We start from the raw sequence: 21,746 nt of genomic DNA, 5'->3' as shown, positions 1-21,746 counted from the left end.
TTTTTTTTTTTTTTTTTTTTTTTTTTGCCCTGAAGCAGTCCTGGTGGATGTGTTCCAGGAAGAAACACCCTAATGAACTCAGTGGCTTTCTTTTGACGGTGTGGACAAATTAACTTTTATTGGCCTTGCAGCTCCCCAGATGTGGTGACACTATAATGCTGGGGAGGCTCTGGCTGTTAGGGAAGCTTTTAATGCTTGTTTTCATTATCAAGAATTAAAGGGTAACAATACTGGAGTATTGTGGCAAAGCATCACAGTTAGCAGGGAGATTCCAACCTGTGTGGCGTCATGTCCCAGAGGACACAGGGGTCAGCCGGGCTCCCTCTCCTCTCTTTCTCCCTCGGCCCTTTGTCTCCCCTGTCATTTGCCTCCTTGTTTTTTGTTTGTTTGTTTGTTTTGGAGACAGAGTCATGCTCTGTCACCCAGGCTGGAGTGCAGCCTGCGATCTGGGTTCACTGCAAACTCTACCTCCCAGGTTCAAGTGATTCTCCTCCCTCAGCCTCCTGAGCAGCTGAGATTACAGGCGCCCGCCACCACACCCCACTAATTTTTGTATTTTTAAGTAGACATGGGGTTTCACCATGTTGGCCAGGCTGGTCTCAAACTCCTGACCTCAGGTGATCCACCCGCCTTGGCCTCCCAGAGTGTTGGGATTACAGGCGTGAGCCACTGTGCCCGGCCCTGCCTCCTTGTTTTTATTGCTCCTCTCTGTGGCCCTGTCCCAGCAACTTGTATGCTTCCTTTTTCACAGAGCCATCATGCATGATGAAGAAAATGGAACGCAGTAGTATTTTATAGACATTATTATTGTCAGAAATACATGCAGATTTGGACTGGGACAAATACAGAGATGAACACTATTATTAAGGCAGGACTTTTTAAAAAGCTTTAGTGCCTTTTAATCATATTTTCATAACATAAAATCATAACATAAACATCAGGAAAGCTAGTAATTATTATTTTGTGTGTGGACTGCCTGGCTATATTATAAACAGGGCAAAGCTTAAGTTTTCCTTCCTTCCTTCATGCAGTCAGGGAGATACTAAGTTGCAAAATGATGACAATGATACACACAAGTCACTTGGCCCAGAAGGCACCAAGAGCAGCTATTATATGAAAACAACTTTTTCCTGCCGAGGCCGAGTTGATTAACTTATTTTCCTGGAGGAGAGATAAAGCTTAAGCTATAATTTATTGAAAATTAATGAAAATTAATTTTGGTGGCACTGGCTACCAAACTAGAATGAAAATAATGTGAGTATACTGTATTAAACCAGATTTTCCTTCTGGACTCCCATATTTCTTCAGCTCTTGTACTGTCACAGAGGTTCGAATTTGAAAGCATTAATGTTGTCTATTTGCCAGTGATTCTGATGGTAAATATCCACAGAGTCTTTTATCTTTAATTTCTTTTGATGTGTGTTTTTAGATCAAGCTTAGCTAACAATTTTTAATCAGAACTTATACATCTTGGAGCTTTAGTGCTTTGTTTCAAAAGCCTGACCTTGCATTTGCTTTTTAACAAATGTGGCAGAGCTCTTGTTGCCAAAGACTAAAGTCTTTAAAGTTTGGTGTGATCATTTATAAAGTTCTTGATGTCCAATTATGAGACTTTTCTAGGGGGATAGCCCTAGTGCTGTAACCAATGAGATACTGATAGAGAAAACTTTACTACCTTATTGGTTAAAGCATGCTCATTTTTAGATCATTTTTTTCCTCCAGGATCTCAATTTTCATGAATGTTCTTTCCAGCCTATCTTTAAGGTTTATTTTTATATTGCATTGCAAACAATGCAGTATCAAATGTTTGTTGTTCACGTGGATGTGGACATCCGTATGAAGAAGGAAGAGCCAGACAGGCATGTCATGGTCCTCTGAAGAGCCACTCATATTACAAATGGCCTAATGGGCTGGGCGCGGTGGCTCACGCCTGTAATCCCAGCACGTTGGGAGGCCGAGGTGGGCAGATCACGAGGTCAGGAGATCGAGACCATCCTAACATGGTGAAACCCCGTCTCTACAAAAAATATAAAAAATTAGCTGGGCGTGGTGGCGGGTACCTGTAGTCCCAGCTACTCGGGAGGCTGAGGCAGGAGAATGGCATGAACCCGGGAGGCGCAGCTTGCAGTGAGCTGAGATCGTGCCACTGCACTCCAGCCTGAGCAACAGAGTGAGACTCCGTCAAAAAAAAAAACAAAACAAACAAACAAAAAACAAATGGCCTAATGAACTGGGTTCCCAGGCAGGTTCCTCAAGGAGAGATGTTGCATCCTGGCACCCACATCCCTGCACTTAAAAGATCAATGGCCTTGACTTGTCTGAAATTACCTCACAGAGAGGATTTCTGTTAATGATTACGGATCCTTCCCAATACACTTTTGGGACCTCTTCAATGGGGTAGGGGCAGTGGGCCGGGGGGGTGGGTGTCTGCTGTCTCTAGCACCGGAAAGATGCTTTCACCAGAAGATGAATTGGCATGAACCCTACCAGGCCTGGGGGGTAGGAGCTTCTGTAGCCTTTTCAAGTAAAAGGGAAAACCCACACTTGGATTAGCAAAAAAATTTAAAAATTTTTAAAAATGCCTGCATTTTCATTAGTTCATGTTAGGTTCCCCATTTTCAGGGGAGAGAGAAGATGAGTGGTCTGGTCTGACAGCCCAGATGTGAATTCTGGCATTAACATGTCTCACCAGCTTTTTGACTTTGGAGAAGGTACTGAGCATATCCAATCTGCGGCTTCCTCATGGAGGGCATTCCCACCTTGGGTTGTTATTTTAAGGATTAAAGAAGATAATACCAAATGGCTGGCACATTGTAGGTGCTCAGAGCAGGTGGCCTCTGTAGGTGCTCTGTGTGGGGATTCTTGTTTCACTGGAACTCTCCCTCAGCTCCGGTGGGAAATAGAACTCAAACCATTTTTGCATAGCTTAGCAGGAATTGCATGGAGTTTTTTAAATTATTTGAAAATTGGAACTTGCATTTCATTTTTTTTAAAATCCAAATTCTGGGACACAAATCCATAAATTTTGTAAATGTTCATGCCATGCCTTGAATTGCTCATTTTATCTGCAAATGGGCTGTCTGGATTGCCTAGTGGCTCGGTGGCGAGGCTTTTATTCACCTACCAACTTAAAAGGCTGAGGAGGTATTTGAAATCTATTTTGGCATTCTGCACAGGAAGATTATTTAAATTACATTTTCAAGTATGTGTGATACCTACATGAAGCCGAAAGCAAGAATTCGAAATGTGTTTTATATTCTTACAAATATATTTTGCTTTATTTTTCATATTAGAGATGGAAAGCCTTATTATTTTTTTAAGAACTTAAAAGTAGTGTTTACAAAGTTATATAAATATAAGCTATAAAAAAGGCTTGCTGTGACCCTGTGAACTAAATGAAGAAAATGATAGAAAGAATATGAAATGTGCTTCCCATTTCAAAATCTCAAAGAAATGATAACTTATATTTGGGGTTTCCAACTTGAATATTCTATTGCAAATAAATAAAAGCCATTAGTTTCAACAGAAAAAGAAAATGGCTTCCCTGAAAACAATTCAAAGGACTGCAACCCTGAAGGACAGAGACCACTTCTAGCATTTGTAGTACTGGGAGAGAGAAGGAATTGATGGAGTGTCACCAGGAAAAAAGAAAACAGAATGGTGGGATCATTGAACACTTTTATTGACAGAGATCTGCAGAGAGGTCCCCCCCGCCCCAAACTTTTATGACTATTATAAGGCAGTGGCTGAAATTGTGATGTTCTCAGACATCTCTATAGAATATGTTCTTGGAGCAGAAAGGAGCCTCTGGGGCCTCTCCTCTCATTTGGACCATCTTCCTTTCATATCAAAAAATGTAGCTCAGAGGCTAGGCCAGGATGAACTAGGACAAAATCCAGGTCTCCTGACTCTACATCAGCTCCCTTGCCTGTGACACCAAATGAACTGGTCCTGTCCTTTGCTCTGGAAACCACCAAGACAAAGCTTGATGTCTCCATTTAGTGATCCGCACCACCACCTCCCATCCCCAAAATAAACCACCCTGTAAAATAAAGCAAGAAAATCTCTTCCTGTGTTCAGGCTCATCCCCTGGCTTCACCTCCCTGAATCTTAGCACTTGGAAGGTTGCTTCCCAGTAGCAAAGTATCCTCGAAGGGAGTAACTTACTGAGTGCAAACAGTCTGAGGACTCAGACCCTCTTTGTCCATAATTCATTTCATCTCCAAGAGAAGCCCAGGAGGCAGGCATTCTCAGCTGTCTGCTACAGAGAAAAGCTGAGGTCCAGAGGGGTTAATAAGCCTGTGCACGCAGGCCAGGAGAGGGAAGGTCAGCATCTCAGGACCTGCAGAGTGGAGAGCCCGGTCACCCCACCCTACCCCTCTCCTGAATCTGACACTGGAAAAATGGAAGAAGCAAGCGCATGGGAGGTTGACCTCAGCCAACTGGCTGGAATGATTGAAAATATTTTGGGTTATGATCAATGTGGAGAGAGACATCGAAACTGATTTATCAGGAATATTAGAAAATGAAGTGCTGACATTTCCATGCCATTCAAATAGGGAGTGCTAAGGCACAGGAGAGCCTTTGGCAGCAACAGCCTTTTTGCTTCTGATCTCGGCTCAGCGCTGCTTTCTCTCTGCTGCTCATGATGCCCTGCTTTTCTGTGATGCATCTGGCCAGAGCCGGGGAACACGGCACTCAACATTCCAGAGAAGAGCCACAAGATCGTTTTCAGGACTGCAGCGGCTGTTGAGAGACTGTCTAATGCCACCCACCTCCTCTCCTCAAAATTGGGCCATTCCCAGCTAACCAGGTGGAAGACTTTGATCTCTATTAAGTGGGTAGGTTTTGGCAAGAACAACCTAATCATCCTGCTAGAGAGTACACAGCCAAATTGGGATGGGATCGCCTCACTGTGCCCAGCTTTCTCCTTGGCTCTTGGAGGGGGACCCTGGGAAGCTGGGAAATCGGACTCTACGCCCACACCTTCGCGATTCCTCAGCGTTTATGCACAGCTGCTGCAGCGGTGCACAATTTTCCATGTGGGTTCTTTCAGCTCTGTGACTTAAATAGTCCCCTTATGCTTCCTCTATAATTGTGATGCAGTGTTTATTCTGTTTGGGCATTGGTAATTAGAGAAAATTCAGAGATTTCCTATCCTTTGACAGGTCTCTCTGCAGAATGCCTGATTCTGAGTGATTTGTCAATATGAGGACATAAGATACAGCAAGTATATCATTTCTACCCATCTAGCATCAATATCTAGGTTAACGCAAGTCACGTCACACAAACATGTTCTGTGATGGCTTTTTATTCCTGCTGCTGGGAGAATGAGACCTTTTTCATGTTTCCAAGAGATGCTGTCATATACATTATCCATACATATTAGGTATATGTGTATCAAACACACACAGAGTTCCAAAGCAGGAGCCCAGGTTGTGTGGGCTGATGAGCAATTAAGTGTATATTTGAACAGTCTGAATGCCGATGAACTGTGAACCCCTCAAAGGCTGGGCCCAAACTCCTTTGACTGTCATATCCCCTCATTGCCTGGCACAGTATCCATCACTTCGGTGATGTGTGGCAGAAATCTTCTAAATGTGTGAATGAATGATGGGCGTGTGTGCTTGGCAGTCACACATGTTGGATTGCCTGCACCCATATTCTGGCCTGAACATTTTTAGCTGTATGAATGTGGTCACTGTATTTACAAACCATATAATAGAAGTCCATAAATTATGCTCTGTGGCCCAAATCTGGCTACCACCTGTTTTTGTAAATAAAGGTTTATTGGAACACAAGTATGCCCATTCATACAGATTGTCTGTGGGTGCTTTCAGGATACAATGGCAGAGCTGAATCATTGTGACATAGACTGGCTCTCAATATGTATTTACTCTTTGGCCCTCTGCAGAAAAGTTTGCTGAGCTCTGCCATGTAGGAACTGACCCGAGACCTAGCAATAAACACAGATGTCCATGAAACTAAGTTCTTACCTCTTAAGTATGTGTGTGTGCACATGGCCTTTCACATGACCTTTCATTACTTGTTGGCTACTCTTTTTTTTTTTTTGGTAAAGTTAAGGAAACCTTGATACAGGATACCACGCTTCGTTTGTATTAACTCTTTCCATCCCTCAGATCTTTCTTCCTTGCTCCCTTGTCTTCACCATCACTGTGAACGGCACCCTCACAAAGTCCCCGATCGCAGGGGGTTCCTTTAGCTTCTTTTTTTACCACCGTGTGCCTGAGACTCGGGAGAGCTGGGCCTCACACCAAGAAACCACCCTTTCTCAATGAGGATGAACAGGACCCCCACTGACAGGGAACGGACCCCGCGATGGGTGGCAGGGATGATGGGAGGTGGTAAATGACTGGGTTTGCCACCCTTCCTGCAAGGTACTAGACTCTTTGGGTTGGTGTGTTACTTAGGATTTTCTTTTCTTAATCATCCTCTTCCCTTTGCTCTGAATTAGTAAAGTCACAAAGCCTGAAGCCTCAGGGTCTCATCACTACCTGCTGCTCATGTTTAAGGACCTGGGTCCTCTTGCTCTCTCCCCCTACCCCAAGCCTGCAGATAACACCCAGCAAATGCTGAGGGAGGCCTGGCCCGTAGAAGAATCTGCTTCACTCTGGGCAGTGACAGATCCTGATCATGTGCTTGATATCCTCAAATAAATCTTCTCACGATCATTTCTGGTCTTCTCCAAATAGCAGAGTATCACTAGGCTGTCACCAGCCAATGGACACTTCAAGACACTGAATGTTTGGCGTAGGAAATCTAAGAGGCAAAGAGTGCTATCAGGGTTGCCACACCGTAGTTGCTGGTGAGTTTACCCAACGAGCCACCAAGACCTACACCCCACTCGTCTGAGGATCTCCTGCCCAGGAATCCCATAGCTGCTACAGGGAATTACCACTGTTCTAATAATTGATTGGGTTTTTTAAATTCACTGCCCCATTTGCCTTGTTCTTAGCCTTCAATGACCCCCATTAGTGACTTATTTTGGTAGCCTGTGTGACCCTGAACTTCCCCGGAAGACACAAGCATAATACTAAGAGCTCTGAAATAAGCAGGATAATTCTTGGCATTCATGCAAGCCCGCACTGCATAAAGCAGAGTGATTTTAGTGAATTGCCCCAGTGTTTTACGAGGGACTAAAAGGCATGATTTTGCATACTTTTTGCACATCTAACCTACTTGCAGAATTCATCCCACTGAAATGCTCGTAACTATATGAAATAATATGTCCTTTATTCAGCGCCAACTGTGCGCTGGCTGTAGATAGGAGCTTTGTAGATACTGTCTTTCAGCGTCCACCACCCCTAGTTGATTTCAGACAAAACTGAAGCTCACAGAGGTTAACCTGTCTCAGCCATAAACATTCTTTGCCGAAGCCTTTTGGAAATCTACATAAGCAAATGAAAATAATGAGAGTCTCTTATGAAAAATAATTTGGAAGCTACTAAAAGTGGTTGTAGCCAGTGACACAGAAATTCCTGCACAGGTTAAGAACTACAGGGAAGCACTTGCCTGACAAACTCAATAGTGAAAAGAAGTCCTATTAAAGAGATTTTACAATAAACATGTTCTAAGAAACATACATTGCCCAGGGCCATCAGCAGGATTCAAAGAATACTGGCTTCCCAAGGAGCAGGCCCATGGCCCCTTTGGGCCAGGTCGTCAATCCTGAAGTACCGTGTGGAAATGTGGGGGCAAGATTTGTCACTTGCATTCAAAGTCATGGGCTCCAAGGTGCCTGTCCTCACTAGGACTGACTCTTCTGAATGCAGATGAAATTCTATTGGAAGCCCCTGTATGCTTTATTGGGGTGGCAAGTCGGGAGAGGAACTGACTTTCCCCAGCTTCAGAGTGTTCTCCAGCTCCCAATTTGTAGGCTTTAGCATGTTTTCCATGAAAAATTCCATTGATTTTGATTTTTATGTTTTTGAGATGAAGTCTCGCTCTGTTGCCCAGGCTGGAGTGCAGTGGCGTGATCTTGGCCCACTGCAACCTCCACCTCCCGGGTTCAAGCAATTCTCCTGCTTCAGCCTCTGGAGGAGCTGGGATTACAGGTGCCTGCCACCACGCCCGGCTAATGTTTGTATTTTTTAGTAGGGATGGGGTTTCACCATGTTGGCCAGACTGGTCTCAAACTCCTGACCTCAAGTGATCCACTCGCCCCGGCCTCCCAAAGTGCTGGGATTAAAGGCGTGATCCACCGTGCCCAGCCTCCACTGATATTTTAACTTAGTCATTCAGTTCATTGTCTTATCATATAATAACTATGTATCAGTGTACACAAAGCAGAGTGCATTTTCCTGTTTTCTTTTTGGTTCTAGTTTTGTTTTTTTTTTTTTAAACCATGAGGTGCAACTAAAATACCTACTTCCCAGTTCAGACCTGGTACATAAAGTAAGCCCTGTGAACCCCTCGTCCTGAAGTCCTAGAACTTGCCCTTCACGGGATTGTTTGGGTGCTCAGTGGAGCAGAGTGTTACATTTTTAGGATTTTGTGAGATTGAAATTGGCCACGGTAGCAGTATTTACACCATGGAAATCAGCAGATGCTACTTCCCTTCCATCCAGAGCCTGTTGTTCCAGATGTCCCAGACCAGTGCTGGCTGCTACGGCTCACAGCTGTCACTCCCGGGACTCTGTGCTGTACCCAGGGTCTGGGAAGGGATGGAGAATGAGCTTGCATCTTACCTGTCTGTCTCTGAGGCTGCAGTCCTCTCCTATGTTCTGACATGGAGCAGAAGGGTGGGAACTTTGAATTGCAGCCAAATTAACGACCCTGGGGCACTGAGCAAGAGGGGGCCCCGTAAGGTGGCCTTGGATTTTGGAACCACTTGATTCCTTGTTATCTGAGTCCAGAGGGCTCTGAGAGAGAGGAGGAAGTGAATGTTCCCAGGAACACAACAGAGACCTGCCTTTCTACCTTCCACCGTGAGCTTGTGCTGGCAGCAACTGAACTAGGATTGATTTTAAAGTAAAACCATCCTTTGTCTTGATTTAAGGTACCCAAGTCCTCAGATGCCTAAGAACCAGGCACTGTGCCATGTTCTGGGATACCAGAGTGAAGGACATTTCCTGATGATGGAAACGTTCCGTAGCTGCACTGTCTTATGTATGTGGCTACTGAGCATTTGAAACGTGACTGCTGTGACTGTGAATTTTCAACTGTCATTAATTTGAGTTTGAATTTCAATAGCCACGTGCAGCTAGTGGCCACTGTATTAGAGAGAGCAGCTCCAGAGCTTCAGCGACAGTCTTGTGTGGCAGCCTCTGTGCCGGGCATGGAGAGGATGCATTCGTAACACTGGATGCCCACAAGACCACTAAGTCCTCCCCAGACCCCCGCTCCAGCATTGCTAGCCAGCAAGACCAACACTCATGCCACTAGCGGACATCTGCCCATTCAGACACACCTGCCACTAGGCTGAACACATTAGAAGGTCACCCCATGTCATTCCATCCCATCTGCAGGACAGACAGTGATCTCAATTTACAGGTGAAGAAAGAAGGCACAGAGACATACAGCCCTTGCCCAAGCCCTCAGTGCCAGATTCCTACCCAGACACGTCTTAGTAAACTTAGAACCACACTGCTAGATGGATGGCATCTCAGAGAACCCTGAGGATCTTATTTAAAGCAATCTTCCATACTCGTTCTAAGAGTAGTGTAAGAAGGAGCTCCCATGTATCGTACGGTTTTCCTTTCTTGTGGTGTTCGTGCGTGTTCAGCCTTCTCAGGTTCTTATTCGGGCACACACCCCTGTGAGTATGCACGTTAGTGTACATATTTCATTTTACACCATTTGGTGAACTTTATTTCCCAACTGGTGATGTTGGCATCTTTCTCTTTTGCTGTCTGGTTTAATTCACTACCATCTATATCAATGGCAGTGACTGGGTCACTGTTTGAGCTTTTAATTTTTTTTGCAGGAATGTGGACTACTTACTGATCAGTAAATCACTGATCTCCCCCACCCCATCCCCGAGGAGTGTTGCTTTTGGATCTGTACTGATCAAAATGGGATGAAAATGGAGATGTAAACCCAAGACTGAACAAGGCCTTTTGGAAATATTATGTGGTGTTAGATTACCTATGAATCTACTGTTAAGATTTTTGTACATTTGGCTGGCAATTCCTTTTGCTTAAGAGCATCAAGTTGTAGACAGGCCTCCTGCACCAAGCTGGAGCAGCCAGAGCCAAGGGCAGAACCTGCCCCAGCCTCTCCGCTGCTGGAGCTGGGCCTTTCGCCTCAGCCTCCACCTTAAGGCAGGAGGTGTTTCCTCCTCATTCTTTGCCGTCAGCAAACAGCTGTCTACCTCAGCCACAGCAATCCTCTTAAGGAAACTTTGTGCCCGGGTGGTTTTCTGTCCTGAAAATACATTACTTGGCTTATTTCAGGCTGGCTTCTAGCTTGCTAAACCCAGGGCTCAGGGCTCGCAGAGTGAAGGGTGCACACCACATGAGGCAACAGCGCGCTGCCTCCAATGTCACCTGCAGGACACAGGCTGGCAGGAACACAGACACGTTCAAGGGGCAGTGGGCAAGAGAGGTCTCGGCAATCCAGGCAAAGTCCGATAACCCCCGGACACAGAGTAGAACAGGCTACTTTGTATCAGTTGAGCACACGCCAGCCTACGGGAGGCTTCTGCACTGGAGAGCTCAAGAACTAAAGCCCCACCTTTAGGTCATTTGTTTTTAAAGATGCTGCTGCACAGTTTAAACTTCAAAAGATGAAGTGCAACAGGGTCTTACCAACGCAACAAAGTATCGGCCATGAAGTTGGTATCATTCTCTCCGCAGCCCCGCCCGACACATAGGGCACCTGGTGGGGAAGGGCATCTGTCTCCTAACCATACACAGTCAGGACTGGCCTCACGATGCCCATTGCTTGAGTTCCAGGTACAGAACGAAAAACACACTGTCTATTATGTAAAGCCTTGTACAGTCCTGAATACCAATATTATTTCAATTATTTATTATAAGCAAGTCAGCATTTACTTTTCCAAATGTCACATGAAATTTCCTTTCTCTTCCACATATGATTCCTAAGAGGCCTACGGCTTCTACTCTTCCTAATATGATTCTATTCTTATTTAGAATGGATATTTTGGACTGGCATATGTTATACATTATCAATATCACAAACCTTTAGCCCTAGCAGAATAAAAGGAAAAGGCTAGCAATTCATTCTAAGCATAGGTATGGTTTGAATTCAAGGCCAGAAAGATGAACAGTAATCAGAAAGTGTATCGTGCAGGATGCAGTGAAGTCTAGTATCATAAAATAATCTGTGACCCCTTGGAGCTCAGCACACCCTTGGACTCTGACCTGTTTACAGAAATGCTGGCGTTAGTCTCATTACGGACTTGGGTTTGGGGCTACAGATGCACCCTGTGGTGATGAGCCTGCATAGCTTCTTAAGACATGGGTGAACATACATACCCTTCCCGATGGGCCTCTCCTTTTTCCAACTCCTGAATGACCCCCAAGAGCACTTTGATGGTTTCTTGGCTTGAACTGATCAAGTTCTCCATCATCTGAAGTTGTGCTTTGAGGTCGACCACTTCTGTATGAGGCACGATTTGTTGGCATTCTTCACCTGCAGCAACTGCTGTGGGACTAGGCTGGTTCCCCAGCCCCGGCGGGGTGTGAGTCTGTGAGGGCTGCTCACTACATTCAGGGGACAGGCACTGCATCGGGGGTGAGCAGGCCAGGGCAGTTTCCGAGGGCGCCTGGAGCCCGTTGAGATGTGTGGCTCTCCTCCGCTCCTCGTCTGCCGGGCAGAGTGACCACTGGCTGGCGGCCGCAGAGTTTGACAAACCAGGCTCGGGGGCCCTGGCACTGAGGGCAGGTGCGTAAACAGTGGCAACCTCTGTTTTAAACACCCTCCCGAGGGCAGGTGGAGCAGGCTCCTCGGAGTTTGGCCTCCCTCGGTCCTGCTTGGCCCTCCTGAGCAACTGGTAATCGGGCTCTTCGGAGAGGGGCCGAGCGGAGTTTTGGAGCGCAGCTTCTCCATAGCTGAGCAGCTCCGGGCTTTTACACGGTTCTGCGCAGTTGACCCCCAAAGGCTGGTCTGCTGCGTTCATGTGTTCATTAGAATGGAAAACCAAGGCTGTGGTCTTGTACACCCGCCCTGCGCCACATGGCCGGGCCTCCTCCATGGGTCCAGCCTCATTCTTCTCTTTAGCATCTGTTAGAAACCCATTGTTTTGGCTTTTAAAGGGATCTGCAGCTGGGAGGCTTTTGAGGTTCCCCTTTTTGCGGTCCAGAGGGAACGTCTGGTAACACTTCTTAAGGTCGGGTGAGGTCTGCACTCCTGTGCTCTTGGTGACGTTGGGGATGGACCTGCGTGCGGGCACTGTCATGTATTTGCGATAGGCTGCTCTGCAGGACACGGGCTTGGCCTCCCGCTTCTCCCCCAGCTGGCCCGAGGACAGCTGTGTGTCCCTCTGCTCATTCTGTGCCTCGCAGATATCCTTAAACCGCACCTGCAGGGCTTTGTTCCGTTTTTTAATCTGCCGGTTGGGGTCCAGGGCGTATTTCATCTCCAGGGCCAGACAGGCGGCGGGTTCCACTTCGCTCTCCGACGTTGTGAGTATGCATTTGCCGGTGTCCTTACTGACCATGGTTCCTGCATTCAGAAACAGCAACAGAGGTGTCAGTGGGACAGAAATACACACGCAAGCACCGGCCGCACAAACTTTTAGCCACCACGACGACTGCCTGTTTCCTAATTATGTTTAAGCAGGTGAGGTCGGCCTTTGTGTTAAGGAAAATCACACGGGCTGAGGGTCGCTGGCAGCACAGCTTGAAATGCTTCTCAGATATTAAAGCCTGCTTGCTTTTCCAGGTGGGATACACTCGCTTTTTCTTTTGATAGTAATGCATGTTTCCCCATTAGACAAACCTGTTTTACTACATTCATCAAGAAACCCAATGATGCTGCCTCTTCTGCTTTGCAAATTATCGTTTCACACGCGTGACTCCCCTTCTTAGGCAGATGGTTTACCAAGTGCTACTTATTTGGTTTGCGTTTTGACTATTTTTTGAGGATGACGTCATTAATCTATTGCTGGAATCTGGGAGAGCTGCTGTTTTAAAGACTTACTGGAGCTGCTACGTCTTGAGCAGATAAATGTGGAGAGCCCTCCGAGGAGGAACGGAAAGAAATCTATTTGCGTGAGCCATTATGGATTCCGTGGGAGAGCTGGCCATGCTCCTGGGTGGGAACGATGAAGGAGAAGTCAACGAGGGAATGGTTGCTTCTCATGGGTTAACACCAGCCCTAGAAAGAATGTGGGTTTCCCTGAGTCTACAAAGGCCGTGTTTGCAACTCTTTTAATTCCATGGAGAGTGGTACTGGAAAATAATTCTTAAAAAAAAAAAAAAAAAGAAATTATTCATTCTAGAATCAAGTTTTGTGTTTTGATCACAACCTCCAAAAATGAAAACAATGGTGGTTGTCTCAGTACTTAAATTCTGAAAGCAAATAAAACCATGAGGCTTTATGTTAATCATGCAAATTCATCCTGGGCTGAATTATTAAATGCAGCTAAAAAGATGCAGGTGGCCAGTGACTCCTCTCGGGGAATACCAGTGGGGTAAAATGGCTTCAGTTTATTAGGCAGATTCACAGCTGTTTATTGCACATGGAAGAACTTATTTGATGGTTGCACTTAAAGCAAGAAAATAGAGTTAAGTATGTTGTTTGTGAGTGAGGCTTTGCCTTTTACCCCTTTGTGTTTGAGAAGAAAACAGTCAAAGGGAAGGCACGGAGGGTGTACAGGGCCCGAGTGGCTGCAGCTGAGTGCTCAGAGAGGCAGGGTCATGGAACTGGGCCCATGAGAGCTGCACAAAAACAGGCTTCGTCCACATTGCCCCCAGCCCGGCTGCTGACACACCTTGTGTCCTGTCCTGGGGGAGTCTGAAAAACCAGCCCAGAGACCTGTGGCAGCACTCATTGGAAAATGCCGCAAGAACTATGACACGCACGGCATGGCCCACTGCTTCTGGAGTGAGGTGGTTCGAGAGCCAGATACTCTGCTCGTCCACATACAGAATACCTTGCTTACAAATGTTCCTGAAGGTCAAGGCTACACTTCCCATTTCAAAGAGGATACTAGGATTCAGAGATGTTGTGTCACTTTTCAGTGTCACACAGCAAATAAGTAGCACAGGCAGGAGCAGGACCCTACTTTAGTGACCTCTGAATCCACGCTGTTCCTCATAGACCCAGCTGTCCAACAGACAGAGGCATGACCCCTCCCCATATCCTTAGCCCTTACTGAGTGAGCACTACAGGCCGAGGTGCACGGTGGTTCCATAAAGGGGAAGAAGAGACAACTTCACAGCCCCCATCTGAAAGTAAGTGACATGACTGACCCTCTGTTAAACTGACCTCTGTCTCAGGTCAGCCTGGTCCTGTCACCTTGCCGGCCTCCACTGCTGTTCACTGAATGACAGAGTGAAGGGATCACATTCTTCAAACATTATGCCATGAACAACTAACAGGAAATCATGTGTAAGAACAACAAAAAAACAATCTCTGCAGCATTTGATTTAGATGGGACCAGAGTTTCCAAATCCTGGCACTACTGGTATTTCAGGATGGATCATTTGCTTTGGAGGGGCTGTCCTGTGCAGTGCAGGGTGGTCAGCCGTCCCTGGCTTCTCCCCACTGAAGAAGTAGCACTGTTCCCTCCCAGTGTGACAACTAGAAATGTCTCCAGACATTACCAAATGAGCCTGGGAGCAGAGTCTTGCCTGGCAGAGAACCACTGTATTAGCCCTTGCACCTCTGGATGCCTCGGGCTCCTGTTCGATTATCCTATAGTGTGTCCTGAAAGGCAAGGCCTGCGTAGACAGCAAAGGAAGTCCTTGGTACTTTACTAGGTGCTGGGGATATTTGGAGATTGCTGCAATTTGAAACTGGAAAAACTGGGCAGTTTTAGAGAGGAGAGAAAAGGCAAGAAACAGACTGGAGATGCACCAATATCTGGATCCGTTTGGGATGGCTACATGATAGGTGGAAGGAGGGACAAGGTGTGCCTACTCAGGAGAAAGCATCGGTGGTGGGTTAAACAGATGCACACAAGACAGCTTGGTGTGGGGTACAGTATGGGTGGCAGTGGGGGTGGAATAAGAAAATTAAATCTTAACCTTCACTCTGATCTCCTATTCATTCTTTAACTGCCTTTGTTGTCAGGTATGTCAGAATGTCTTGTGCCGTCATTCTGCAGAAGACCTTCGTACTCGGGGAAATTTGAAAGAGAGAGCATTTTTACAAAAAGCAATTTACTAGTAATTTTTCAGCCTTTTCCCTGCTACCTCTGAAAAATGTGTGTCTGAATAAGTTTGTCCTGCCATGCTATTCATCATCACCATTTGCTAGGGACTGCACTGAAATAATTTTCTGGCATCAGTTGGCTGGGGTAAGAAATATTCTAGGTCTTGGACTCAACCATCAAACTAACACAACGAATCAGAAGAATTAATTGCCAGTGGCCAAATAATAATAAAAAATTCTAAGCTCTTCTCTGTTTTATAGAGAGTTGCTAGTACATAAAAATCATCTTGTTGTTAGTAAAAAAAAAAAAAAAATGATGGTAATACTCCGGATTTTTAATCAGTTTAGTTATTGCTGACTTAAGAAAAAAAAACAGTAATAGTAATTGAGTTGTTCTTATTCCCTGATAGGGAAAACACCAAGGAATTTTTGCGGCTGGTTTATTTTGGCTTCAAATGAGGTTATGAGTTCTTTCTGATGGCTGGATGACATTTTCTAAAGCTTTAAAATGGAATTTCTGGACATTAAGAATTACTAAGGTGGACACACCTTTTCAGGGTGTTCATTTGCTCTTTATTGGGGGTGGAGGGTAAGGCTTACAGTGATTACCATTAAGAAAATGATTTCGTTATGAAAGGAAATGGGGCGTTCTACAGAGTACTGTCCCTGAGACAAGTGGAACCTTCTCCCACACTACTCCATTCATCATGCCTTCATGCATTTATTCAGCAAGCGAAGGTACATACGTTACAGTGTAGCGTTAACATTCAGTAAGCATGTAGTTAAGTGTTCCTATGTGCTAATCAAATGTCAGCATTCCCCTATGCATAGCAGTTGCGTTTTCTAGATTTGATCCTCATCATATCCTTACAAGGCAGCCACTATTCATATCCTCATACTGCAGATTGAGAAACTGAGGCAAACGATTTTGTTTTGTTTTTTTTGCATCTTGCTCAGAGTCACATGACTAGTAGGCCACACCCATTGAAACCGCTGAATCCGTTTGAATCACATGCCCTAACCCACTACCCTTGCTCAAGGAACTCTGTAACTTGAAGTGATCCATGATAAACTTTAAAAGCATCAAACAACTGAAACTCATCTGAGCAGTGTCCTTATCTTGTTCCCACAGTGTATCTGGGTGCTGGTTAGGCAAGGACACCCAGGTAGTTCCAGTAACACAGCAGGTGTGGGAGCACTGAGCGAGGGTTGCCTTGAATTCTGGACTAAGCACGAAGCCACAATAGCATTCTTCACGATGGCTTGCCTTGGCTGGGTCACCCTAGAGAACCACGGACTCTGGTTCGGGGAGGTAATCTCTTGGCTCTAAAGCAGTAGGAGTTCATAAAGTTTATTTTTCATAGGAAAATTGTGTTTTAGAACTCATTGGACTGTGCTGTCTTGAGGTGAAAATGGCTAGTCATGGTTGTGCCTGTTTGGCTCGAGAGAGCTAGATGTTGAGGAGCTGTTTGGAATATAAATGTCTTAATTACCCTCAAATTAAATTTCATAATCAAATGTGAGTTGTAAATATATAAACCCTGCATTTTTAGATTAGTGATGGAGAGCCATCTCTGCATGCTGCTTTAAATTAATGGCTGATATGAAAATGCGCATTCCAACTTAAATAAGTGAAAAATGGAAGCAACTAAATGGCTAACAATAGGTAAACAGTTAAGTAAATTATGGTTTACATTCACTCTGGGTGGCCATTAAAAGGATAATTATAGAGATTATTTAGTATCATAGAAAAACACTTACAAAATAATGTTAAGTGAAACAGCAGTCTACAAATTATACTGGAAAAAAATGAACAAAAACGGTCATCGTTGTGGTATTAAGAGAACACATTCGGAGAGATTTATTTTTCCTTCTGTTTTCCAATTTGGGGAGAATGGAGGAAGGTCCAGTGTCGTTCTGGTTTTGCCAATGGAAATAACATAAGGTAAAATCCAATCCACACCTGAAGCAGGCCTCCGGAAGGTATAACCACTTGTATCAGAATAAGAAAAATCCAGAAATGATGAGATGGAGGTATAAGTCATTTGCCAAAGGTCATCTTTTATTGTTTTGAGGGAGTCCCGATAAAGAACGAACATGAATTTCAAGTGTGTGTATGTGTGTATACATGCATAGGTATATACGTGCCTGCGTATCTATTTAGCTATGTATAGTTAAATGTTTAGCAGAAGATATGTCAATATTTGAGCAAACGTCCTGTAAGGAAGGAAGTTAGCATCCGTTTTAATTAGAAATAAAACGGATTCAATAGTCTGAAGGCAACTTTGTGGGGTTCCATCAGCTGACAAGACAAACTCTCCATTGGATTCTGTCCATTCTTAAAATGTCCGTGCAGATTTGCAGGTTTGCAGTTTGACCCTGTGATGGGATTTGCAGGGGAGGATGCAATCAGCTGCCAGTCTGACTGAGACGCCTCCCAGGACCCAGCAGTCCCCGCATACAGCAAGATAGCCAGGCAAGCAGTCTGATGAGTGCCGCAAGGGACTATATGAAATTACAGGTTTTTCTAGTGGCTCTCTCGCTCTTCAGACACCTTGGAGTCAAAGATGCTGGCTGGGATTCAAGATGAACTGGGTCAGCATTTTCTTCCATATGCTGAGGGGGCGCCTGAACATGAGGCTACTCAGAATGGGACAGTGGTGAAAATGAAATCCCATTCTTCACCACCGGCTTCCCAGTGGGAAGGGGAGGTGAAACAGAACCTCACTCACTAAATGAAGTCACTGGTGTTATGAAATAGTTAGCTTAGAGACCTGTTTCATAGGTGCTGATTGAGTCTTCAGAACTGGAAGTCCTCCTTTCCTTGGGGGCAAAGCCAGCTGCCATAGTTGGCGGACTGTGTCTTAGATTCATTATCTGGTTTAATTTTCTTTATATAGTGAAATGTTATTTTTTCCCTATATTTGTTGTCTTCTTCAGAGGTCACTGATGAGAAGGACCAAAAAGGGGGGACTAGATGAATTCAGACACCCCTGTGTGACTGAGCAATGTGGGAGGAGCTGTTTTCTTGCAGAACTGTGGCTCCTTGGAGGAAACACGGAGATGGATGCCCCGTTCCCTCGATGTGTAGAATATTGCGGTGAAACCTCTGTCATTAAGAACTGATGACCACCCAGTCCAAAGCAGGGAAAAGGGGCACTCATGGAGCTTAAATGTAGGCATCGAGGCAGAAGAAAACCTATCTTAGGTGCAGTCCCCCACTCATGCATATCTGTGATTTTAGAAAACACCCTTAATCAACAAAAAAAACCTATGGTCTGTTGCTTCAGCCACATAATGTAAGCCACACAGGCTCACACTGGCTTGCTTCAAGGCAGTGAGAACAAAGGCGGGGAAGCATGGATGCTTGGGGTTTGGTGCTCATGTTTTAAAAGATCCAGAGAATGGCCCTCTTAAATGGTCCAGACTCTTCATTTATGTTTCACTACCCAGTTCTTTGATTTTCAGCTTATGCTGATGTTAACCTTTGCTCATCCTGTCTAAATGGAATCTACATTAGCAGAAATGAATTACCAAAATTTTATGATGTTGGTGAAAATCAACTGGAAAATATGCCTCGTTGAAATGAGACATTATGTCAATGTAAAAACAAATAATTTTATTTGCAGCAGTTAACTATGCCAGCTAATAATGGCCAAAAGGAGTTCAGTACAGTTGGTTCCAACAACTCACCAAAATCACCTGTGAGATTGGTAAAAAGAACTAATTTCCCTGCCTCCCCCTTTCCCATCATCATGACAGTGACAGAGTGTGAGACAGGAGGGCTGTGCTTTGAACATAGCTCATGAGTACATTTAGGTACGATAGCAAGTGTCCCACTGACCCCGGAGGCTTCCGAGTGATGAAGCAACAATCAGCTGATAGTTTGGGGCCCATCAGAGGCGGGAGTTGGCAGGACAGAGAAGAGGTGGTCTCCCTTTTTTAGACTTAATGGGAATCTCACTCGCATGAAAACACAAAGATACATACTAGAATGCACTTGGGGAGTGCTTTGCCTTCCTGATTATGCTGAATCTATATTTTTGTTTTACTAAACAGCATGTTTTGATTCATGATTTATCTGAAACTAAAACTAGGACATTGATTCCCTCCCCTCCCCTCAAAATGACTTATATCAAAGGAGTCTGTTTTCCCTGCCACTTCCCAGTCTTATTTGAGAGTACCCCATCGGAACACTCAGGGCTGGATATCTGCTTGGAGGTAGCGTTCACGACAACGGAAGTCATTTAGAGTTGAAGATGCAGTCTGTCTTTCCGGCAAGGCCATGGTAATGCCTATCAACCATCAGAATGGATCCCCCTTATATTCTCATCGTAGTATGAAAATACCACGATGTTTCCTTGATTTGGCCAAATCTTAAACTTTGCATGGTCTTCGGTTCACTGCAAAGGTAGCTGTGCCAGGAAGAAAAGGAGACTTGAGCATTTCTTGTAATTAGCTTCCATTCCTAAGCTGAGAGCCAAATGTAGAGAAAATAACCTGCCCTTGGGGTCCATGTACACAATCCTAACTGAAGTCTGCAGAAAGAGTTAGTGCTTGTAATCTTCACGGCCCTCATACAGTTTGCAGTCCATGGCCTAGTCTGAAAAGACTGTCTTGGTTTGAATGAGCTATTTGCTGCAAGTGTGCACAGAGCGAAGTTTTAGCATTCATAACACAAGATGTCATTTTTGTTGGGGGGAAGGTGAAGAGAAGAGAAAATAAACAAAAGGTCTATGTATTGTGTACTTTACACTGTATATTGTATTCCTTAAAAATAAAATCTACCTCTTATCAATCCTGGTGTTACTCTGCCAGGTTCGTTGGTTGTTTAATTTTTTCCTTGACCAGCAGCTGTTGTGAACCTCTGTCTTCTCTGTGCATGATAATAAGTAGCTACATTTTAAAAACATGAAACCATATCCTTCCCTCACAAAGTTTCATCTAATGTCTTCAAAGATTTATCTCTTTGTGCATGAAAAACTTGGCAGTGTCTCTGGTAGTCTGGAGGAGAAGGACTCAGTGGTCTTTCTTGGGAGGCAGTCTAACACGATGTAATGCCTGAGACCCAAGGGTGGCCTGGACTCAACCCAGCAACACAGCTCCTGTGCTTACCCCAGCTGAGCTTGGAGCAAAAGAAGACACCCCATGTTAAAGGCAGGATTGGACTTGCTTTGCATTGGGGTCACGAGACCCATCTCCAGCTTAGTAGAGTCTTTCAGTATTTTTATACCCAAGGCTTCCAACAAGTGCTGCCGCCAACGGCCTGCTTAATTCATTCCCCAGTCTAATCCCCCCGTATCAGTCGTCACCATGCCCTATTCATTTTGTTTTTCCTTCCTGTTCCTTCTCCTATTGATTTCTTCCCTTTAGTTCCACACTGTTCCCACCCTGATCTTGGCCTTCTTAACTCTCCTGCCCTCAGCTCTCCATCCCCCATGCCCCACCCCCGTCCCCCATCCTGCAGTTCCTGCTAGTCTTGGCTTCAAGTGCACACATCGCTTTTCTCTGCATATACCTGGATACATCCCAGTTGGTAGCACTTCCAAAGAGCCTTTTATTATAAGATCATCTGTACTTTTTCCTACCTGCTCATCCTTCTAGACTTCTCCTGGCCGCTCAAAAATGCTCCATCTGCCGACTTCCGTGAAGCCGTTTCCCGCACTGTCTCCTGGACGCACCATGGTCAGTCTCTACCTTGTGTCTTCACTTGCGCTGGTTCACTTCCCAGGACCATGCCCTGGTGCTCCTTCCTCGTGGATAGTCTGTGTTTGGTGGTCTAGATCTAGTCTCGTCTTCTGTGCCTTCTCCAGTCCTTACCTGTCACCTTCATTGACTCACTGAACAGTGCCTGCATGCCCAGGGTGACCCAGGCACCATACTGGATGCTGGGCACACAGGAAAAAACAAGGCATATTCTTGGGCAGTGTCTACTCCAGCAGCGGAGAGACATGTTGATGGCTGACATCGGTCCACTGTGCGCAGGACCATGTAAGAGGAGGGAGGTACTGAGAGTGCTCCCTGGGGAGTCAGGGTAAGCCCCACCTGAGAGACGTGCAAGAGCAGGCCTGAAGGATGTTCGCTTTGCTTTGCTGTGTGTCAGTTTTCTCTGCTTAACACAAATGTAAGTGTTCTGTGGAGTAGGTCCCTCTAAGCACCGTCGTTCTCCTATGCTCAATCATCTTTCTTTACTTACTGGTTTAAGAATCTTAACACTGGCCAGGCGCAGTGGCTCATGCCTGTAATCCCAGCACTATGGGAGGGTGAGGCGGGCGGATCACAAGGTCAGGAGATGGAGACCATCCTGGCTAACATGGTGAATCCCGTCTCTACTAAAAATACAAAAATTAGCCGGGCAAGGTGGCGGGCGCCTGTAGTCCCGGCTACTGGGGAAGTTGAGGCAGGAGAATTGTATATTTGAAAATAGTTTTTAAAAATACATT

The 21,746-nt window shown here is 45.2% G+C and overlaps 2 protein-coding genes across 3 annotated transcripts in view; one reads left to right on the top strand and one right to left on the bottom strand.

Annotated features, from left to right (window-relative positions):
* The window catches only part of DOCK1 (dedicator of cytokinesis 1), a 489,568-nt gene that overhangs the window by 192,463 nt on the left and 275,359 nt on the right, over positions 1 to 21,746 (top strand). The gene's annotated exons all lie outside the window — the stretch shown is intronic.
* The window catches only part of FAM196A (family with sequence similarity 196, member A), a 57,891-nt gene that overhangs the window by 28,482 nt on the left and 7,663 nt on the right, over positions 1 to 21,746 (bottom strand). Inside the window, exons 2-3 of the mRNA XM_011930178.1 lie at positions 13,126 to 13,389; positions 11,460 to 12,648 (exon numbers count right to left, since the gene is read on the bottom strand). Of these exons, the coding sequence (XP_011785568.1) occupies positions 11,460 to 12,643 (1,184 nt within the window). The 5' untranslated portion in view covers positions 12,644 to 12,648; positions 13,126 to 13,389. The remainder of the gene's footprint in view (positions 1 to 11,459; positions 12,649 to 13,125; positions 13,390 to 21,746) is intronic.

Source organism: Colobus angolensis, unplaced genomic scaffold (assembly GCF_000951035.1).
Source record: "Colobus angolensis palliatus isolate OR3802 unplaced genomic scaffold, Cang.pa_1.0 Scaffold85, whole genome shotgun sequence".
In the NCBI taxonomy this organism is placed as follows: Eukaryota; Metazoa; Chordata; class Mammalia; order Primates; family Cercopithecidae; genus Colobus; species Colobus angolensis.
This window is presented reverse-complemented; position numbering and strand designations above follow the sequence as displayed.